This window comes from Bombina bombina, chromosome 1, assembly GCF_027579735.1.
Source record: "Bombina bombina isolate aBomBom1 chromosome 1, aBomBom1.pri, whole genome shotgun sequence".
NCBI classification, from domain to species: domain Eukaryota; kingdom Metazoa; phylum Chordata; class Amphibia; order Anura; family Bombinatoridae; genus Bombina; species Bombina bombina.
In genome coordinates this window covers 60,041,487-60,064,049 of record NC_069499.1, presented here as the reverse complement: position 1 = coordinate 60,064,049, position 22,563 = coordinate 60,041,487, and the positions used below count along the sequence as shown (strand labels likewise).

General features: G+C 38.2%; 1 protein-coding gene across 1 annotated transcript in view; it reads right to left on the bottom strand.

The window, feature by feature from the left end:
* XRCC3 (X-ray repair cross complementing 3) overlaps positions 1-22,563 on the bottom strand; it is a 100,303-nt gene that overhangs the window by 31,743 nt on the left and 45,997 nt on the right. Inside the window, exons 4-5 of the mRNA XM_053697399.1 lie at positions 20,996-21,208; positions 17,003-17,157 (exon numbers count right to left, since the gene is read on the bottom strand). Of these exons, the coding sequence (XP_053553374.1) occupies positions 17,003-17,157; positions 20,996-21,208 (368 nt within the window). The remainder of the gene's footprint in view (positions 1-17,002; positions 17,158-20,995; positions 21,209-22,563) is intronic.

Genomic DNA, 22,563 nt, shown 5'->3' with positions numbered 1-22,563 from the left:
TGATGCTCCTGAGAGCATTACTCCCGGGGCCCCTAGTCCTAGCAACAGTCATGTAAATCATTGGGTACATGGGCATTGCCTATCTATGTTTAAGATGAAATCCTTGTCCTCTATTTAAATAAATCTAAGGTACATCTGGTTAGAAATTTGTTGTATTAATTATAAACAAATATTTAAATCTAATCAACAAACAACGTCCTGTTTTTCATTACTGAACCCTTATTTTCTGTTCCACAGAAGCACTCGCTAATTTAAACAGAACATTTTCAATTTCTAGTAAACAGACAAACTCCCTAAGGAGAGAATAAAAGCTTCACACAGAAAACATGAATTGACTTCCCCTATGGCAGGCGGTTACCGGGATATGGATGTAGCTAAATCATTTCAGTGCACAGAGGAGATGAAACCATTCGCACAAGCAGGTTGAGGTTTTTAATTTTTAAAAAGTGGTGGTGCAAAACCTCTTGCTGTACATTTATTGTGAATAATTATACCTATAATAGTATACTGTAAAAATAGCAGTCAGTAAGAACTCTACTGTAAATTCGTCTTCCTTTCAATGTGTTTCCAGTGATCTATGTCACCTGCTGGAGTGAATTCAATTGTTTACAAATAACTCCTTTAACTTTATTTTGTCTTTTGAAATAACTGATTTGCCTGCTGAAACAGCAACCTATACTGAAAATGTAATATTGCAGTACTGGCAATAAAAAGGCTACGTAAACAAAAGACAGCAGCATAAATTAACTTCCATTTGGGATGGAAGAGAGAAGCCAGACCATTTGAAGGAGGGTTCCTGCAGCATCTTTTAGTAAAATGAACTGTTATCAGCAGTTTGCCTGAGTACATTGCTCCTTTTATCTTTTAGCTGCCAGGGACAATGCAATGCAGCCTTCTGACAGTAAAGGGATTACAAACAATCCACTTTACGTTTTCTAGAAATTGGTCACTGTTCATGTGTTTACAGTTCTGTGTATAGGGGAAAACACATGTAAGCAGGCAGCTCACAGGATGACTCAGACATCAGGCTAGAGAATGTGTCTAAATCCTCTTTCAACACTGAAGGGGTTAAATAATTATTTATCGTAATAAGAACATTACTACTTTAGCAAGAGCAAAAGACACGGCTGCCCCAGTCAGGGGCGGAACTAATTGGTGCAGTGACACCAGGGACCAAGTGCTGGGAGGAATAGTAGCCAGTCTATACAGAGGGGTGTGCAGAATGTGTACAATCCTAATGCTGGAGAGACTTATTTGTGCAGGTTGTCTCTCTCATAATCATTATACAGAGCAGCATGTACAGTATTGCTATTGCTTTCTACCGAGTTACCTTTGTGGGGGGACACAAAACAATGGCCCAGATTACGAGTTTTGAGATAGAGGCTGTGTGGTGCTAACGAGCAGTTTTCCCTCACCGCTCACTTACCTGCAGCGCTGGTATTACGAGTTTTCAGAAACCCGTCATTAAAAGACAAGAAGTGAGCGTTGAGCAAAATTTTGCTCATTACCGCACTCCAATACCAGCACTGCTTACGTTAGCGGTGAGCTGGTGTAACATGCTCGTGCACAATTTCCCCATAGGAATCAACGGAGAGAGCCGGCTGAAAAAAAGTCTAACACCTGCAAAAAAGCAGCGTAAAACTCCTTAACGCAGCCCCATTGATACCTATGGGGAAATAAAATTTATGTCTACACCTAACACCCTAACATGAACCCCGAGTCTAAACACCCCTAATCTTACACTTATTAACCCCTAATCTTCCGCCCCCAACATCACCGACACCTAAATTATAATTATTAACCCCTAATCTGCCGCTCCGGACACTGCCGCCACCTACATTATACTTATTAACCTCTAATCTGCTGCCCCCAACATTGCAGACACCTACATTATATTTATTAACCCCTACTCTGCCACCCCCAACGTCACCGCCACTATATTAAAGTTATTAACCCCTAAACCTAAGTCTAACCCTAAAACTAACACCCCCTAACTTAAATATAGTTTAAATAAATCGAAATAAATATTCCTATAATTAACTAAATTATTCCTATTTAAAACTAAATACTCACCTTTAAAATAAACCCTAAACTAGCTACAATATAACTAATAGTTACATTGTATCTAGCTTAGGGTTTATTTTTATTTTACAGGCAAGTTTGTATTTATTTTAACTAGGTAGAATAGTTATTAAATAGTTATTAACTATTTAATAACTACCTAGTTAAAATAAAGACAAATTTACCTAAATTAATCAGCCAATAGGATTGAAGTTCGCATTCTACTGGCTGTTCCAATCAGCCAATAGAATGCAAGCTCAATCCTATTGGCTGATTGCATTAGTCAATAGGATTTTTTCTACCTTAATTCCGATTGGCTGATAGAATTCTGCCCGTCTGGAGAACCACTTCGTCCGGCTTGGATGAAGAAGTCTCCTGGTAAGTCGATCTTCAGGGGGTTAGTGTTAGGTTTTTTATAAGGGTGTTTTGGGTGGGTTTATTTTTTAGATTACGGGTTTGGACTTGCAAAAGAGCTAATTTACGCCTAGATTTGGAGTTTTGCGTTAGCCGTCAAAACCAGCGTTAGAGGCTCCTAATGCTGGTTTTGGGCTACCGCTGGTATTTAGAGTCAGGAAAGGGTCTAACGCTCACTTTCCAGCCGCGACTTTTCCATACCGCAGATCCCCCTACGCCATTTGCGTATCCTATCTTTTCAATGGGATCTTTCTAACGCCGGTATTTAGAGTCTTGGCTGAAGTGAGCGTTAGAAATCTAACAACAAAACTCGAGCCGCAGAAAAAAGTCAGGAGTTAAGAGCTTTCTGGGCTAACGCCGGTTTATAAAGTTCTTAACTCCTGTGCTCTAAAGTACACTAACACCCATAAACTACCTATGTACCCCTAAACCGAGGTCCCCCCACATCGCCGCCACTCTATTAAAATGTTTTAACCCCTAATCTGCCGACCGCACACCGCCGCCACCTACGTTATCCCTATGTACCCCTAATCTGCTGCCCCTAACACCGCCGACCCCTATATTATATTTATTAACCCCTAATCTGCCGCCCCCAACGTCGCCTCCACCTACCCACAATTATTAACCCCTAATCTGCCGACCGGACCTCACTGCTACTATAATAAAGTTATTAACCCCTAATCCACCTCACTCCCGCCTCAATAACCCTATAATAAATAGTATTAACCCCTAATCTGCCCTCCCTAACATTGCCGACACCTAACTTCAAGTATTAACCCCTAATCTGCCGACCGGACCTCACCGCTACTCTAATAAATTTATTAACCCCTAAAGCTAAGTCTAACCTTAACACCCCCCTAAGTTAAATATAATTTAAATCTAACGAAATAAATTAACTCTTATTAAATAAATTATTCCTATTTAAAGCTAAATACTTACCTGTAAAATAAACCCTAATATAGCTACAATATAACGAATAATTATATTGTAGCTATTTTAGGAATAATATTTATTTTACAGGCAACTTTGTAATTATTTTAACCAGGTACAATAGCTATTAAATAGTTATTAACTATTTAATAGCTACCTAGTTAAAATAATTACAAAATTACCTGTAAAATAAATCCTAACCTAAGTTACAATTAAACCTAACACTACACTATCAATAAATTAATTAAATAAAATACCTACAATTATCTACAATTAAACCTAACACTACACTATCAATAAATTAATTACATACAATACCTACAAATAAATACAATTAAATAAACTAACTAAAGTACAAAAAATAAAAAAGAACTAAGTTACAAAAAATAAAAAAATATTTACAGACATTAGAAAAATATTATAACAATTTTAAGCTAATTACACCTACTCTAAGCCCCCTAATAAAATAACAAAGACCCCCAAAATAAAAAAATGCCCTACCCTATTCTAAATTAAAAAAGTTCAAAGCTCTTTTACCTTACCAGCCCTTAAAAGGGCCTTTAGCGGGGCATGCCCCGAAGAAAACTGCTCTTTTGCCTGTAAAAAAAACAAACCATACAATACCCCCCCCCCCAACATTACAACCCACCACCCACATACCCCTAATCTAACCCAAACCCCCCTTAAACAAACCTAACACTAAGCCCCTGAAGATCTCCCTACCTTGTATTCACCACCCCGGGTTCAACGATCCGTCCTGGCTCCGACGTCTTCATCCAAGCCCAAGCGGGGGCTGAAGATGTCCATGATCCGGTTGAAGTCTTGATCCAAGCGGGAGCTGAAGAGGTCCATGATGCGGCTGAAGTCTTGATCCAAGCGGGAGCTGAAGAGGTCCATGATCCGGCTGAAGTCTTCTATTAAGCGGCATCTTCAATCTTCTTTCTTCCGGATCCATGTTCATCCCGCCGACGCGGAACATCCATCTTCACCGACGACTTCTCGACGAATGACGGTTCCTTTAAGGGACGTCATCCAAGATGGCGTCCCTCGAATTCCGATTGGCTGATAGGATTCTATCAGCCAATCGGAATTAAGGTAGGAAAATTCTGATTGGCTGATGGAATCAGCCAATCAGATTGAGCTTGCATTCTATTGGCTGTTCCGATCAACCAATAGAATGCGAGCTCAATCTGATTGGATCAGCCAATCAGATTGAACTTGAATCTGATTGGCTGATTCCATCAGCCAATCAGAATTTTCCTACCTTAATTCCGATTGGCTGATAGAATCCTATCAGCTAATCGGAATTCGAGGGACGCCATCTTGGATGACGTCCCTTAAAGGAACTGTCATTCGTCGGGAAGTCGTCGGTGAAGATGGATGTTCCGCGTCGGCGGGATGAACATGGATCCGGAAGAAAGAAGATTGAAGATGCCGCTTGATAGAAGACTTCAGCCGGATCATGGACCTCTTCAGCTCCCGCTTGGATGAAGACTTCAGCCGGATTATGGACCTCTTCAGCTCCCGCTTGGATCAAGACTTCAGCCGGATCATGGACCTCTTCAGCTCCCGCTTGGATAAAGACTTCAGCCGGATCATGGACATCTTCAGCCCCCGCTTGGGCTTGGATGAAGACGTTGGAGCCAGGACGGATCGGTGAACCCGGTGTGGTTAATACAAGGTAGGGAGATCTTCAGGGGCTTAGTGTTAGGTTTATTTAAGGGGGGTTTGGGTTAGATTAGGGGTATGTGGGTGGTGGGTTTTAATGTTGGGGGGGTTGTATTTTTTTTTTTACAGGCAAAAGAGCAGTTTTCTTTGGGGCATGCCCCACTAAAGGCCCTTTTAAGGGCTGGTAAGGTAAAAGAGCTTTGAACTTTTTAAATTTAGAATAGGGTAGGGCATTTTTTTATTTTGGGGGTCTTTGTTATTTTATTAGGGGGCTTAGAGTAGGTGTAATTAGCTTAAAATTGTTATAATATTTTTCTAATGTCTGTAAATATTTTTTTTATTTTTTGTAACTTAGTTATTTTTTATTTTTTGTACTTTAGTTTATTTAATTGTATTTATTTGTAGGTATTGTATTGAATTTATTTATTGATAGTGTAGTGTTAGGTTTAATTGTAACTTAGGTTAGGATTTATTTTACAGGTAATTTTGTAATTATTTTAACTAGGTAGCTATTAAATATTAAATAACTATTTAATAGCTATTGTACCTAGTTAAAATAAATACAAAGTTGCCTGTAAAATAAATATAAATCCTAAAATAGCTACAATATAATTATTCGTTATATTGTAGCTATATTAGGGTTTATTTTACAGGTAAGTATTTAGCTTTAAATAGGAATAATTTATTTAATAAGAGTTAATTTATTTCGTTAGATTTAAATTACATTTAACTTAGGGGGGTGTTAGTGTTAGACTTAGCTTTAGGGGTTAATACATTTATTAGAGTAGCGGTGGGGTCCGGTCGGCAGATTAGGGGTTTATACTTGAAGTTAGGTGTCGGTGATGTTAGGGAGGGCAGATTAGGGGTTAATACTATTTATTATAGTGTTATTGAGGTGGGAGTGAGGCGGATTAGGGGTTAATAACTTTATTATAGTAGCAGTGAGGTCCGGTCGGCAGATTAGGGGTTAATAATTGTAGGTAGGTGGCGGCGACGTTGGGGGCGGCAGATTAGGGGTTAATAAATATAATATAGGGGTCGGCGGTGTTAGGGGCAGCAGATTAGGGGTTCATAGGGATAACGTAGGTTGCAGCGGTGTACGGAGCGGCAGATTAGGGGGTAAAAAAAATATGCAGGTGTCAGCGATAGCGGGGTCGGCAGATTAGGGGTTAATAAGTGTAAGGTTAGGGGTGTACATGGGGGTACATGTTAGGGTGTTAGGTGCAGACTTAGGAAGTGTTTCCCCAAAGGAAACAATGGGGCTGCGTTAGGAGCTGAACGATGCTTTTTTGCAGGTGTTAGGTTTTTGCCCCATTGTTTTCTATGGGGGAATCGTGCACGAGCACGTTTTTGAAGCTGGCCGCGTCCGTAAGCACCGCTGGTATTGAGAGTTGCAGTGGCGGTAAATATGCTATACGCTCCCTTTTTGAAACCTCTTTGACTAAGAATCAAGCGTTCAATCTCCATACCTTTAAATTTAAGGATTTGAGATCCTGATGGAAAAAAGGACCTTGCGACAGAAGGTCTGGTCTTAACGGAAGAGTCCACGGTTGGCAAGAGGCCATCCGGACAAGATCCGCATACCAAAACCTGTGAGGCCATGCTGGAGCCACCAGCAGCACAAACGAGCATTCCTTCAGAATCTTGGATATTACTCTTGGAAGAAGAACTAGAGGCGGAAAGATAAAGGCAGGATGATACTTCCAAGGAAGTGACAATGCATCCACTGCTTCCGCTTGAGGATCCCTGGATCTGGACAGATACCTGGGAAGTTTCTTGTTTAGATGAGAAGCCATCAGATCTATTTCTGGAAGTCCCCACATTTGAACAATCTGAAGAAATACCTCTGGGTGAAGAGACCATTCGCCCGGATGTAACGTTTGGCGGCTGAGATAATCCGCTAACCCCTGAAGATGTCCATGATCCGGTTGAAGTCTTGATCCAAGCGGGAGCTGAAGAGGTCCATGATCCGGCTGAAGTCTTGATCCAAGCGGGAGCTGAAGAGGTCCATGATCCGGCTGAAGTCTTCTATTAAGCGGCATCTTCAATCTTCTTTCTTCCGGATCCATGTTCATCCTGCCGACGCGGAACATCCATCTTCACCGACGACTTCTCGACGAATGACGGTTCCTTTAAGGGACGTCATCCAAGATGGCGTCCCTCGAATTCCGATTGGCTGATAGGATTCTATCAGCCAATCGGAATTAAGGTAGGAAAATTCTGATTGGCTGATGGAATCAGCCAATCAGATTGAGCTTGCATTCTATTGGCTGTTCCGATCAACCAATAGAATGCAAGCTCAATCTGATTGGATCAGCCAATCAGATTGAACTTGAATCTGATTGGCTGATTCCATCAGCCAATCAGAATTTTCCTACCTTAATTCCGATTGGCTGATAGAATCCTATCAGCTAATCGGAATTCGAGGGACGCCATCTTGGATGACGTCCCTTAAAGGAACTGTCATTCGTCGGGAAGTCGTCGGTGAAGATGGATGTTCCGCGTCGGCGGGATGAACATGGATCCGGAAGAAAGAAGATTGAAGATGCCGCTTGATAGAAGACTTCAGCCGGATCATGGACCTCTTCAGCTCCCGCTTGGATGAAGACTTCAGCCGGATTATGGACCTCTTCAGCTCCCGCTTGGATCAAGACTTCAGCCGGATCATGGACCTCTTCAGCTCCCGCTTGGATAAAGACTTCAGCCAGATCATGGACATCTTCAGCCCCCGCTTGGGCTTGGATGAAGACGTTGGAGCCAGGACGGATCGGTGAACCCGGTGTGGTTAATACAAGGTAGGGAGATCTTCAGGGGCTTAGTGTTAGGTTTATTTAAGGGGGGTTTGGGTTAGATTAGGGGTATGTGGGTGGTGGGTTTTAATGTTGGGGGGGGTTGTATTTTTTTTTTTACAGGCAAAAGAGCAGTTTTCTTTGGGGCATGCCCCACTAAAGGCCCTTTTAAGGGCTGGTAAGGTAAAAGAGCTTTGAACTTTTTAAATTTAGAATAGGGTAGGGCAGGGCATTTTTTTATTTTGGGGGTCTTTGTTATTTTATTAGGGGGCTTAGAGTAGGTGTAATTAGCTTAAAATTGTTATAATATTTTTCTAATGTCTGTAAATATTTTTTTTATTTTTTGTAACTTAGTTCTTTTTTATTTTTTGTACTTTAGTTTATTTAATTGTATTTATTTGTAGGTATTGTATTGAATTTATTTATTGATAGTGTAGTGTTAGGTTTAATTGTAACTTAGGTTAGGATTTATTTTACAGGTAATTTTGTAATTATTTTAACTAGGTAGCTATTAAATATTAAATAACTATTTAATAGCTATTGCACCTAGTTAAAATAAATACAAAGTTGCCTGTAAAATAAATATAAATCCTAAAATAGCTACAATATAATTATTCGTTATATTGTAGCTATATTAGGGTTTATTTTACAGGTAAGTATTTAGCTTTAAATAGGAATAATTTATTTAATAAGAGTTAATTTATTTCGTTAGATTTAAATTATATTTAACTTAGGGGGGTGTTAGTGTTAGACTTAGCTTTAGGGGTTAATACATTTATTAGAGTAGCGGTGGGGTCCGGTCGGCAGATTAGGGGTTAATACTTGAAGTTAGGTGTCGGTGATGTTAGGGAGGGCAGATTAGGGGTTAATACTATTTATTATAGTGTTATTGAGGTGGGAGTGAGGCGGATTAGGGGTTAATAACTTTATTATAGTAGCAGTGAGGTCCGGTCGGCAGATTAGGGGTTAATAATTGTAGGTAGGTGGCGGCGACGTTGGGGGCGGCAGATTAGGGGTTAATAAATATAATATAGGGGTCGGCGGTGTTAGGGGCAGCAGATTAGGGGTTCATAGGGATAACGTAGGTTGCGGCGGTGTAAGGAGCGGCAGATTAGGGGGTAAAAAAAATATGCAGGTGTCAGCGATAGCGGGGTCGGCAGATTAGGGGTTAATAAGTGTAAGGTTAGGGGTGTACATGGGGGTACATGTTAGGGTGTTAGGTGCAGACTTAGGAAGTGTTTCCCCAAAGGAAACAATGGGGCTGCGTTAGGAGCTGAACGATGCTTTTTTGCAGGTGTTAGGTTTTTGCCCCATTGTTTTCTATGGGGGAATCGTGCACGAGCACGTTTTTGAATCTGGCCGCGTCCGTAAGCACCGCTGGTATTGAGAGTTGCAGTGGCGGTAAATATGCTATACGCTCCCTTTTTGGAGCCTAACGCAGCCCTTCTGTGAACTCTAAATACCAGCGGTATTTAAAAGGTGCGGGAGAAAAAAAAGCATGCGTAGCTAACGCACCCCTTTGGCAGCAGAACTCTAAATCTAGCCGTTAGGTTTTTTTAGCTATTATTTTATTTGGGGGGTTGGTTGTGTGGGTGGTGGGTTTTACTGTTGGGGGGGGTTGTTTGTGTATTTTTTTTTACAGGTAAAAGAGCTGATTACTTTGGGCAATGTCCTGCAAAAGGCCCTTTTAAGGGCTATTGGTAGTTTAGTTTAGGCTAGGGTTTTTTTTTATTTTGGGGGGGCTTTTTTATTTTAATAGGGCTATTAGATTAGGTGTAATTAGTTCAAATATCTGTAATTTGTTTATTACTTTCTGTAATTTAGTGTTTGTTTTTTGCACTTTAGCCAATTTAATTTAATTTAGGTAATTGTATGTAATTTAGTTAATTGTATTTAATTTAGTTAATTTATTTAATTATAGTGTAGTGTTATTGTAACTTAGGTTAGGTTTTATTTTACAGGTACTTTTGTATTTATTTTAGCTAGGTAGTTATTAAATAGTTAATAACTATTTAATAACTATTCTACCTAGTTAAAATAAATACAAACTTGCCTGTAAAATAAAAATAAAACCTAAGCTAGCTACAATGTAACTATTAGTTATATTGCATATCTTAGGGTTTATTTTACAGGTAAGTATTTAGTTTTAAATAGGAATAATTTAGTTAATGATAGGAATTTTTAGTTAGATTTCTTTTAATTATATTTAAGTTAGGGGGTGTTAGGGTTAGACTTAGATTTAGGGGTTAATAAGTTTAATATAGTGGCGGCGACGTTGGGGCGGCAGATTAGGGGTTAATAAATGTAGGTAGGTGACGGTGATTTTAGGGACGGCAGATTAGGGGTTAATAATATTTAACTAATGTTTGCGAGACGGGAGTGGGCCGTTTAGGGATTAATATATTTATTATAGTGGCGGCGATGTCCGGTTCGGCAGATTAGGGGTTAAAATTTTTCTTTTAGCGTTTGCAATGTGGAAGGGCCTCGGTTTAGGGGTTAATAGGTAGTCTATGGGTGTTAGTGTACTTTTTAGCACTTTAGTTAAGAGTTTTATGCTATGGCGTTGTAGTGTAAAACTCTTAACTACTGACTTTAATATGCGGTACTAGTCTTGACAGGAGAGGGTCTACCGCTCACTTTTTGGCAGACTCATAATACCGGCGCTATGCAAGTCCCATTGAAAAAAAGAGGATACGCAATTTACGTAAGTGGATTTGCGGTATTTCCAAGTCTGGACAAAAAATTGAGCGGTATACCTGTACCTGCAAGACTCGTAATACCAGCGGGCATTAAAAAGCAGCGTTAGGACCGGCTAACGCTGCTTTTTAAGCCTAACGCAAAACTCGTAATCTAGCCGAATGTTTGCATCAGGGCCCTCTGTTGAGTAGGTCCGTTACTGCCCCCAGCTCTTTCTGTGCATTACTCCTCAATCCTAAATTGGCAGTACGCACTTTTAACAGGGCCAGAGCTGGATTTATATGAAAATTTTAAAAAAAATTCTAAAAAGTGCTCTTGTGTTTTTACACTTTCCAATAATGCCTCACTGACCGACGAGCTTCTTGATTTTTGCTGGTTTAACCCACTTTCTCCACAGAACGCATGTGACTACACCAAATATATATATGTAGGAGCTATTTAATAGGCACACCACCTGGCTGATTTTACTGACCACCCAGCTAAAATTTAAGCCAATATTAACCTAAAAAGATAAAATGTTATTATGTTCAGAGCCCCACCCGGTTAATGTCACACGGGTCTGGTAACAGATAGATATAATACAGCATCGGTTTTTTAATAAAAACATAATTTATGTAAGAACTTACCTGATAAATTCATTTCTTTCATATTAGCAAGAGTCCATGAGCTAGTGACATATGGGATATACATTCCTACCAGGAGGGGCAAAGTTTCCCAGACCTCAAAATGCCTATAAATACACCCCTCACCACACCCACAAATCAGTTTAACGAATAGCCAAGAAGTGGGGTGATAAGAAAAAAGTGTGAAAGCATAAAAAATAAGGAATTGGAATAATTGTGCTTTATACAAAAAAATCATAACCACCACAAAAAGGGTGGGCCTCATGGACTCTTGCTAATATGAAAGAAATGAATTTATCAGGTAATTAGCAAGAGTCCATGAGCTAGTGACGTATGGGATAATGACTACCCAAGATGTGGATCTTTTCACGCAAGAGTCACTAGAGAGGGAGGGATAAAATAAAGACAGCCAATTCCGCTGAAAATAATCCACACCCAAAATAAAGTTTAAATCTTATAATGAAAAAAAAACTGAAATTATAAGCAGAAGAATCAAACTGAAACAGCTGCCTGAAGTACTTTTCTATCAAAAACTGCTTCAGAAGAAGAAAACACATCAAAATGGTAGAATTTAGTAAAAGTATGCAAAGAAGACCAAGGTGCTGCTTTGCAAATCTGATCAACAGAAGCTTCATTCCTAAAAGCCCAGGAAGTAGAAACTGACCTAGTAGAATGAGCTGTAATCCTTTGAGGCGGAGTTTTACCCGACTCAACATAAGCATGATGAATTAAAGATTTCAACCAAGATGCCAAAGAAATGGCAGAGGCCTTCTGACCTTTCCTAGAACCGGAAAAGATAACAAATAGACTAGAAGTCTTTCGGAAATTCTTAGTAGCTTCAACATAATATTTCAAAGCTCTAACTACATCCAAACAATGCAATGATTTCTCCTTAGAATTCTTAGGATTAGGACAATTTCTCTACTAATGTTGTTAGAATTCACAACCTTAGGTAAAAATTGAAAAGAAGTTCGCAACACCGCCTTATCCTGATGAAAAATCAGAAAAGGAGACTCACAAGAAAGAGCAGATAATTCAGAAACTCTTCTAGCAGAAGAGATGGCCAAAAGAAACAAAACTTTCCAAGAAAGTAATTTAATGTCCAATGAATGCATAGGTTCAAATGGAGGAGCTTGAAGAGCCCCCAGAACCAAATTCAAACTCCAAGGAGGAGAAATTGACTTAATGACAGGTTTTATACGAACCAAAGCTTGTACAAAACAATGAATATCAGGAAGATTAGCAATCTTTCTGTGAAAAAGAACAGAACGAGCAAAGATTTGTCCTTTCAAGGAACTTGCAGACAAACCTTTATCCAAACCATCCTGAAGAAACTGTAAAATTCTCGGAATTCTAAAAGAATGCCAGGAAAAATGATGAGAAAGACACCAAGAAATGTAAGTCTTCCAGACTCTATAATATATCTTCCTAGATACAGATTTACGAGCCTGTAACATAGTATTAATCACAGAGTCGAGAAACCTCTTTGACTAAGAATCAAGCGTTCAATCTCCATACCTTTAAATTTAAGGATTTGAGATCCTGATGGAAAAAAGGACCTTGCGACAGAAGGTCTGGTCTTAACGGAAGAGTCCACGGTTGGCAAGAGGCCATCCGGACAAGATCCGCATACCAAAACCTGTGAGGCCATGCTGGAGCCACCAGCAGAACAAACGAGCATTCCTTCAGAATCTTGGATATTACTCTTGGAAGAAGAACTAGAGGCGGAAAGATAAAGGCAGGATGATACTTCCAAGGAAGTGACAATGCATCCACTGCTTCCGCTTGAGGATCCCTGGATCTGGACAGATACCTGGGAAGTTTCTTGTTTAGATGAGAAGCCATCAGATCTATTTCTGGAAGTCCCCACATTTGAACAATCTGAAGAAATACCTCTGGGTGAAGAGACCATTCGCCCGGATGTAACGTTTGGCGGCTGAGATAATCCGCTTCCCAATTGTCTATACCTGGGATATGAACCGCAGAAATTAGACAGGAGCTGGATTCCGCCCAAACCAGAATTCGAAATACTTCTTTCATAGCCAGAGGACTGTGAGTCCCTCCTTGATGATTGATATATGCCACAGTTGTGACATTGTCTGTCTGAAAACAAATGAACGATTCTCTCTTTAGAAGAGGCCATGACTGAAGAGCTCTGAAAATTGCACGGAGTTCCAAAATATTGATTGGTAATCTCACCTCCTGAGATTCCCAAACTCCTTGTGCTGTCAGAGACCCCCAAACTGCTCCCCAACCTGTCAGACTTGCATCTGTTGAAATCACAGTCCAGGTTGGAAGAACAAAAGAAGCCCCCTGAACTAAACGATGGTGATCTGTCCACCACGTCAGAGAGTGTCGTACAAATGGTTTTAAAGATATCAATTGATGTATCTTTGTGAAATCCCTGCACCACTGGTTCAGCATACAGAGCTGAAGAGGTCGCATGTGAAAACAAGCAAAGGGGATCGCGTCCGATGCAGCAGACATAAGACCTAGAATTTCCATGCATAAGGCTACCGAAGGGAATGATTGAGACTGAAGGTTTGACAGGCTGAAACCATTTTTAGACGTCTCTTGTCTGTCAGAGACAGAGTCATGGACACTGAATCTATCTGGAAACCTAAAAAGGTTACCCTTGTCTGAGGAATCAATGAACTTTTTGGCAAATTGATCCTCCAACCATGATCTCGAAGAAACAATACGAGTCGATTTGTATGAGATTCTGCTAAATGTGAAGACTGAGCAAGTACCAAGATATCGTCCAAATAAGGAAATACCACAATACCCTGTTCTCTGATTACAGACAGAAGGGCACCGAGAACCTTTGTAAAAATCCTTGGAGCTGTTGCTAGGCCAAACGGCAGAGCCACAAATTGGTAATGCTTGTCTAGGAAAGAGAATCTCAGAAACTGATAGTGATCTGGATGAATCGGAATATGCAGATATGCATCCTGTAAATCTATTGTGGACATATAATGCCCTTGCTGAACAAAAGGCAGGATAGTCCTTATAGTTACCATTTTGAAAGTTGGTATCCTTACATAACGATTCAATATTTTTAGATCCAGAACTGGTCTGAAAGAATTTTCCTTCTTTGGTACAATGAAGAGATTTGAATAAAAGCCCAATCCCTGTTCCAGAACTGGAACTGGCATAATTACTCCAGCCAACTCTAGATCTGAAACACATTTCAGAAATGCTTGAGCCTTCGCTGGATTTACTGGGACACGGGAAAGAAAAAATCTCTTTGCAGGAGGCCTTATTTTGAAGCCAATTCTGTACCATTCTGAAACAATGTTCTGAATCCAAAGATTGTGAATTGAATTGATCCAAATTTCTTTGAAAAATCGTAATCTGCCCCCTACCAGCTGAGCTGGAATGAGGGCCACACCTTCATGTGGACTTGGGAGCTGGCTTTGGTTTTCTAAAAGGCTTGGATTTATTCCAGACTGGAGATGGTTTCCAAACTGATACCGCTCCTGTGGATGAAGGATCAGGCTTTTGTTCCTTATTGTGACGAAAGTAACGAAAACGATTATTAGACCTAAATTTACCTTTAGATTTTTTATCCTGTGGTAAAAAAGTTCCTTTCCCTCCAGTAACAGTTGAGATAATAGAATCCAACTGAGAACCAAATAATTTATTACCCTGGAAAGAAAGGGAAAGCAAAGTTGACTTAGAAGACATATCAGCATTCCAAGTTTTAAGCCATAAAGCTCTTCTAGCTAAAATAGCTAGAGACATATACCTGACATCAACTCTAATGATATCAAAGATGGCATCACAAATAAAGTTATTAGCATGTTGAAGAAGATTAACAATGCTATGAGAATTATGATCTGTTACTTGTTGCGCTAAAGCTTCTAACCAAAAAGTTGAAGCTGCAGCAACATCCGCTAAAGATATAGCAGGTCTAAGAAGATTACCTGAACATAAGTAAGCTTTTCTTAGAAAGGATTCAATTTTCCTATCTAAAGGATCTTTAAAGGAAGTACTATCTGCCGTAGGAATAGTAGTACGTTTAGCAAGAGTAGAGATAGCCCCATCAACTTTAGGGATTTTGTCCCAAAACTCTAATCTGTCAGATGGCACAGGATATAATTGCTTAAAACGTTTAGAAGGAGTAAATGAATTACCCAAATTATTCCATTCCCTGGAGATTAATTCAGAAATAGCATCAGGGACAGGAAAAACTTCTGGAATAACTACAGGAGATTTAAAAACCTTATTTAAACGTTTAGATTTAGTATCAAGAGGACCAGAATCCTCTATTTCTAATGCAATTAAAACCTCTTTAAGTAAAGAACGAATAAATTCCATTTTGAATAAATATGAAGATTTATAAGCATCAACCTCTGAGACAGAATCCTCTGAACCAGAGGAACCACTATCAGAATCAGAATGATGATGTTCATTTAAAAATTCATCTGAAAAATTAGAAGTTTTAAAAGACCTTTTACGTTTACTAGAAGGAGGAAAAACAGACATAGCCTTCTTAATGGATTTAGACACAAAATCTCTTATGTTAACAGGAACACTAGTATTAGATGTTGATGGAACAGCAACAGGTAATGTAGTATTATTAAAGGAAATATTATCTGCATTAACAAGTTTGTCATGACATTCATTACAAACAACAGCTGGAGGAACAGATACCACAAGTTTACAGCAGATACACTTAACTTTGGTAGATCCAGCACCAGCCAGTGATTTTCCAGTAGTATCTTCTGACTCAGGGTCAATCTGGGACATCTTGCAATATGTAATAGAAAAAACAACATATAAAGCAAAATTGATCAAATTCCTTAAATGACAGTTTCAAGAATGGGAAAAAATGCCAGTGAACAAGCTTCTAGCAACCAGAAGCAATAAATAATGAGACTTAAATAATGTGGAGACAATAATGACGCCCATATTTTTTAGCGCCAAAAAAGACGCCCACATTATTTGGCGCCTAAATGCTTTTGGTGGCAAAAATGACGCCACATCCGGGAACGCCGACACTTTTGGCGCAAAAACGTCAAAAAAGATGACGCAACTTCCGGCGACACGTATGACGCCGGAAATAGAAAAATATTTTTGCGCCAAAAAAGTCCGCGCCAAGAATGACACAATAAAATGAAGCATTTTCAGCCCCCGCGAGCCTAACAGCCCACAGGAAAAAAAGTCAATTTTAAGGTAAGAAAAAATGATAAATTCATATGCATTATCCCAAATATGAAACTGACTGTCTGAAATAAGGAACGTTGAACATCCTGAGTCAAGGCAAATAAATGTTTGAATACATATATTTAGAACTTTATATAAAAGTGCCCAACCATAGCTTAGAGTGTCACAGAAAATAAGACTTACTTACCCCAGGACACTCATCTACATGTAGTAGAAAGCCAAACCAGTACTGAAACGAGAATCAGTAGAGGTAATGGTATATATAAGAGTATATCGTCGATCTGAAAAGGGAGGTAAGAGATGAATCTCTACGACCGATAACAGAGAACCTATGAAAAAGACCCCGTAGAAGGAGATCATTGAATTCAAATAGGCAATACTCTCCTCACATCCCTCTGACATTCACTGAACGCTGAGAGGAAAACCGGGCTCCAACCTGCTGCGGAGCGCATATCAACGTAGAATCTAGCACAAACTTACTTCACCACCTCCATAGGAGGCAAAGTTTGTAAAACTGATTTGTGGGTGTGGTGAGGGGTGTATTTATAGGCATTTTGAGGTTTGGGAAACTTTGCCCCTCCTGGTAGGAATGTATATCCCATACGTCACTAGCTCATGGACTCTTGCTAATTACATGAAATAAATACTTACTATATCAGCTGTATGCTCAATAAATATGTTGTCCCCAAATCGTATCTTTTTCATGACGTCTGCTGGTACATCTGTCCTCAATTTATGCTGACAGTAGATCAGCTGATGTAAACGCTTACTTGGAAAGGCATCTTCTGTGCAGATATACACCGCTCCTAGGAAGGTTAAGTGGCAGTAAATACATGTCAAGGTATAGGTGAAGATTAATATATATATATTAATATATATTTGGCCTATCAGCACCAAATGATTCATTCATTCATAAAACATTAAAATTGAATTGAAACCCATATTCAATCCTCCCCCACTGCTGTGATTACACAGAATGGGTCACAAAGTCACTTAAAAAGGAATGTTGTAAAAGTGATTTTGAGAAAGAGCAGAGTTTTATAGCTTAAATTAAAAGATAACATTTAAACCATTTCAAAGGCAAGAACTTCAATACGAGATGGTCAATCTATATATTCCAGGTTTTAGATCAGACATAAGATACACTTCTCCTAATTAAGATAGCATTTAAATTGTTTCAAAAGGAATGGCCATGTTTATTTTGTGTATTATAAATCTTGGATCAAACGTGGTGATTCCCTTTCCTGATGAACAGGACATAGGAGAACCAGATTATAAGATAGATAACCCCATGCAGGGATATATATTGACACTATGTCAGAGAAATAGCTGGATTGTCTTTTGCAACTCAATTATCTTGTCAAACAAAGATAAATATAGTACCTAAATTACAGGAACCCTTTGGTTGGTAGAGTCAATGGTCTGTACTTTGGGGGTGGATATGCTCAAGAGTCTTTTGAAATCATTCACTAAATCTTTCTAATCTGAAAAGAAACAGATGCTAACAGACACATGTGATAACAATGCAATGGCTCACTGAAGCATTTGAAGCCAAATGAGATGCAAAGAACCTTAACTGCTGACACTTGAATATACGTAATTCAGACATACATCTGGGGGAGGATAACACACAGCAAAAGCACATGGCTTGCATTATAATTTCAAATTTTACTGTTTAAAATAACTGTACTTAGATTTCAGTAAAACATACTTCAGACAAAAAGCATAAAATGTCTTAGCCTCTATGTTTTTAAGCATATGAATATGGATATCTGTGGACTTAAGAAGCAATGATTAATAACACTATTATTTTATTTCATATCTGCTTAGACAAGATTCATGCATTCAGGATTTATTAGAAATATGAAATATATTATATTCATGTTGGGATGCAGTGCAGTACTGAATATGAAATATGCTGTGGTTTTTATATAAATGCCAGGATACTGGTGACATTTTTAATGGATTTTAAGCTAATCAGTTAGCAGTATAAATGACCTTGATATAATATAATGTTAAAAACATAATGTGTTTGGTATCTGGGAAATCAGAAAAATGATATGATACTACCCCATCTATAATTAATATTATAATTGATTAATGCAATGTTATAGTATTGTTTAAATGATCATTATATGTGAGATATTTAAGATGTAACAAAGATGAATGTTAAGAATGAATCTGTTTGTTTGTCATGTTGCCCCCGATGGCCAAAACCCGGTGTTGTGATGCAAGAATTACAGCCAAAAGACAATTGGTTGTTAACAAAGATGCATTTTTCCCTAGCAACCATATAACCCAGGTTGTCCAATCAGAAGGGACAAGGATCCGTAAGGGCCTATCCAATTCGTCAGTGATGGTACAAAACAAAAAGGGGTGGGGTAATATCACATGATAAAAACCCCAAGCATAGAAAAGGCTGGGGGCTGTCTGTTTGCAAAAACTGTGACTGATAAAAACTTGGCTGCGTTACATACAGTTACAAAAGGCATAATAGCTACCTTCTTTTCCACATGCAAAAACTCAATTTTGGTATTCTGAGGCAAATTGGATAAACAAAGAAGTTTTTTGGGAGATTGAACTACAATTTGGTTCAAACTGGTGATGTATGGTTGTTCTAAATTTTTAATATTTTAAACAAAGGTAATTGGTAAGACCATAGTCAAATTGTTGCAATAAGTGATAGATTAAAGAGAGCAGTTTGTATTTTAGCTTATATTCATAACCTGTGTATTTTAAACTAATCCTAAATTTTAAGTTGTTTATCTTTGCAAAAAAAATAAATAAAAAAATAAATATATATATATATATATATATATATATATATATATATATATATATATATATATATATATCTCTTAGAATTGGTTTTAATTATAAGTAACTGAGAATTTATTTCAGTTTAAATAAATGGACATTTAAGGTAACTGTTTACATTAAGAATATATGTACTTTTAGTGTCCTAATTAGAATTGTATTAGAATCAATTGGGACTATATAGCTGATTGTATTGCTGACTGTTTAGTGGTTTATATCTTAGTCTCATTGTGATACTTTAAATGCAATTCTGATTTGGGAGCCTATTGTGAATAAGGCAACTTTTATCAGATTTGTATAGCATATTTTAATAGTTTTAGTGTATAGTATTGATTCATATTTTTGTTCATACAAATATATTTCAATGTGTTTATAGATATCAACTAATAAAAAAAAATTTCAGGAATTTATATTAATTTTATGGTTTATAGTATATACATATTGATTGAGGGTTTAGTTTAAAGAATTATTAAATATATTGTGTTATAACCCTGCCATATACTGACATACACATCCATAATATTAAAAAGTCTGATATTTTCTATTTGTTTGCCACATTGAATAACATTTTTAAGAGTTGACTAACAAGGGCTCAGGTCACTTACAGTCATTGACAGAAGGTAAAGAATGTGCTTTGTATAAAGTAATACTCCAATCAATATAAAAAAAATTCCATGTGTAGCTGTTGGAACAGTCTTGCTCAGCCAAAGAACCAGCTCTGCATCAAAATTTCAATATGTAAAGTCTTTCTTCAGGGGGGGAATTGTTATATTAAAAGTTCAGATTTACAGAAATGAATGGAAAAATTAAGTGCACCATAATGAAGAAAAACCTTTATGACCTCTGGAAGTGATATGGAGGGTGTAGTTAGTATAAGCAGAACTTCTTATACATAACCAACTTCTATACAGTACAGGTGGCCCTCGTTTTACAATGGTTCAATTTACACCGTTTCAGAATAACAACCTTTTTTTCCAGTTATGTGACTGCTATTGAAAAGCATTGAGAAGCAGTGCATTTATTAAAATAGCCAGTAGGTGGAGCTGTCCGCTTGTGTTGCAGCAAAGCCAAGCAAGCTGAAATTAATCAGTTTAACCAGACCTGAGCTATCGAGCAGATTTCAATGGAACAAGATCTTCCTGTCTATAAATCAATCCAGATTGGAATGCATATAAAGAGCTGTTTGCAGAAAAATGCAAGTGAAGTCTGTGTTGTGTGATTATTTTATTAGGTTTATAATACTGTTTAGCATTTAAAGTCTTCATTTCAAAGCTTTAAAAATAAATGTATTAGGTGTTACTTATGACAATTTTGAGAGGGGCCTGGAACCTATCTCCCTCACTTCCCATTGACTTACATTATAAACTGGGTTTCAATTTACAACGGTTTCGATGTACAACCATTCCTTCTGGAACCTAACCCCGGCGTAAACTGAGGGCTACCTGTATTGTAAATATTGATATTAGAGTTTTGGCTATCCCAGTGAAAGAGATGAAAGATATAGAAAAAGAAGCATTCTGCCGGGAACGAACAACAGCTCAGAGGTTTGTTCTATGGCATGGTCACCACCTGAACGTATGTGTGAATATACACATATACACTGCAGGTATCTGAAGGAGAGTTGCTGCACATGTGCAAACAAGTCATTTGGAATGCAGTGAAAGCTAGATTTCAACATGGCGGCACCCATGACTAGAAGCAGGTGGGAATAACCTTAATACTATGCTTAGTTATTTAGTTTTTAAAGTACCAGAGGCTCCCTGGTGCCTTGGTTTACCAAGCCATAGAGTATGATATAGAAGACAGGGCTTCATTAATACTACTTACCTGCACCAAGACCTCCATATTCAATAGGAAACTGAACAGAGAGGCACAGCTGTAAAGCAATCTGGGTTTTCCCAGCAGCGCTCTCTCCAGCCAGCTCAGTAATTCCTACAAGAGGTATCCCTCCTCTTAACAACTTATCCAAGACTCTACATCCAAGGCTGAGCTTCACATGCTGAGAGGGAAATAGAGACTTTTCACAGCTCATCTGCAATGCTGGAAATAAAGGGGATTACACAAAGGTAAAGAAAGACACTTCAGAATTAAACAGAAAAAAAAAACAATTGTGTAACTTAAAGGGACACTCTACACCAGAATTTTTATTGTTTTAAAAGATAGATAATCCCTTTATTACCCATTCCCCAGTTTTGCATAACCAACACAGTTATAATAATATACTTTTAACCTCTGTGATTAACTTGTATCTAAGCCTCTGCAAACTGCCACTTTATTTCAGTTCTTTTGACAGACTTGCAGTCTAGCCAATCAGTGCCTGCTCCCAGATAACTTCACGTGCACAGGCACAGTGTTATCTATATGAAATATGTGAACTAACACCCTCTAGTGGTGAAAAACTGTTAAAATGCATTCTGAAAAGAGGTGGCCTTCAAGGTCTAAGAAATTAGCATATGAACCTCCTAGGTTAAGCTTTCAACTTAGAATACCAAGAGAACAAAGCAAAATTGGTGATAAAAGTAAATTGGAAAATTGTTTAAAATTACATGCCCTATCTGAATCATGAAAGTTTATTGTGGCATAGACTGTCCCTTTAAAAACCTATTTTAATAAAGAGTAGGAAGCACGCACCTCTAGGTTGTTTTGCATTGGATAATTATAGCTGGCAAAAAATAAATAAATAAATAAATAGAGAATGCACAGCTTTTCCTGTATTATAGCCGTTTTTGCATTTCAAATATTAAAAGCATTTGTCGAATTAGATTTGTGGGAATCGTTGTCCCAGATATTGCAGAATAATATTGTATAATTATAATATATAATATCATATATAATATATTTTCTGACGGAAAAGGGGTTTAATTTTGGAATTTGGTTGGGAACTTAAAGTGATGTTAAATGTTAGTGGTTGAAAAACGCTAGGATTTACCAGTGCAATAAATAAAAGGCACCTTCATTCATGAACGTTAGCTAAATCAACGAAAAAGGTTCCTTTATTTTCTTCCACTGTTATACCTAAACAGAGCCTCTCCGGCACTGTGCCATATGGCTAGCACGGCTATTGGCTAAGAGGTAGAAATGTCACCTCATTGAAAAAAATTAGTTTAGCCGTCGGCGGCCTGAGAGGCTCTGTTAAGGTATAATGGAGGAAGACAATAAAAGCTACCTTTCTCCAACATAGGTGTGTCCGGTCCACGGCGTCATCCTTACTTGTGGGATATTCTCTTCCCCAACAGGAAATGGCAAAGAGCCCAGCAAAGCTGGTCACATGATCCCTCCTAGGCTCCGCCTACCCCAGTCATTCTCTTTGCCGTTGTACAGGCAACATCTCCACGGAGATGGCTTAGAGTTTTTTAGTGTTTAACTGTAGTTTTTATTATTCAATCAAGAGTTTG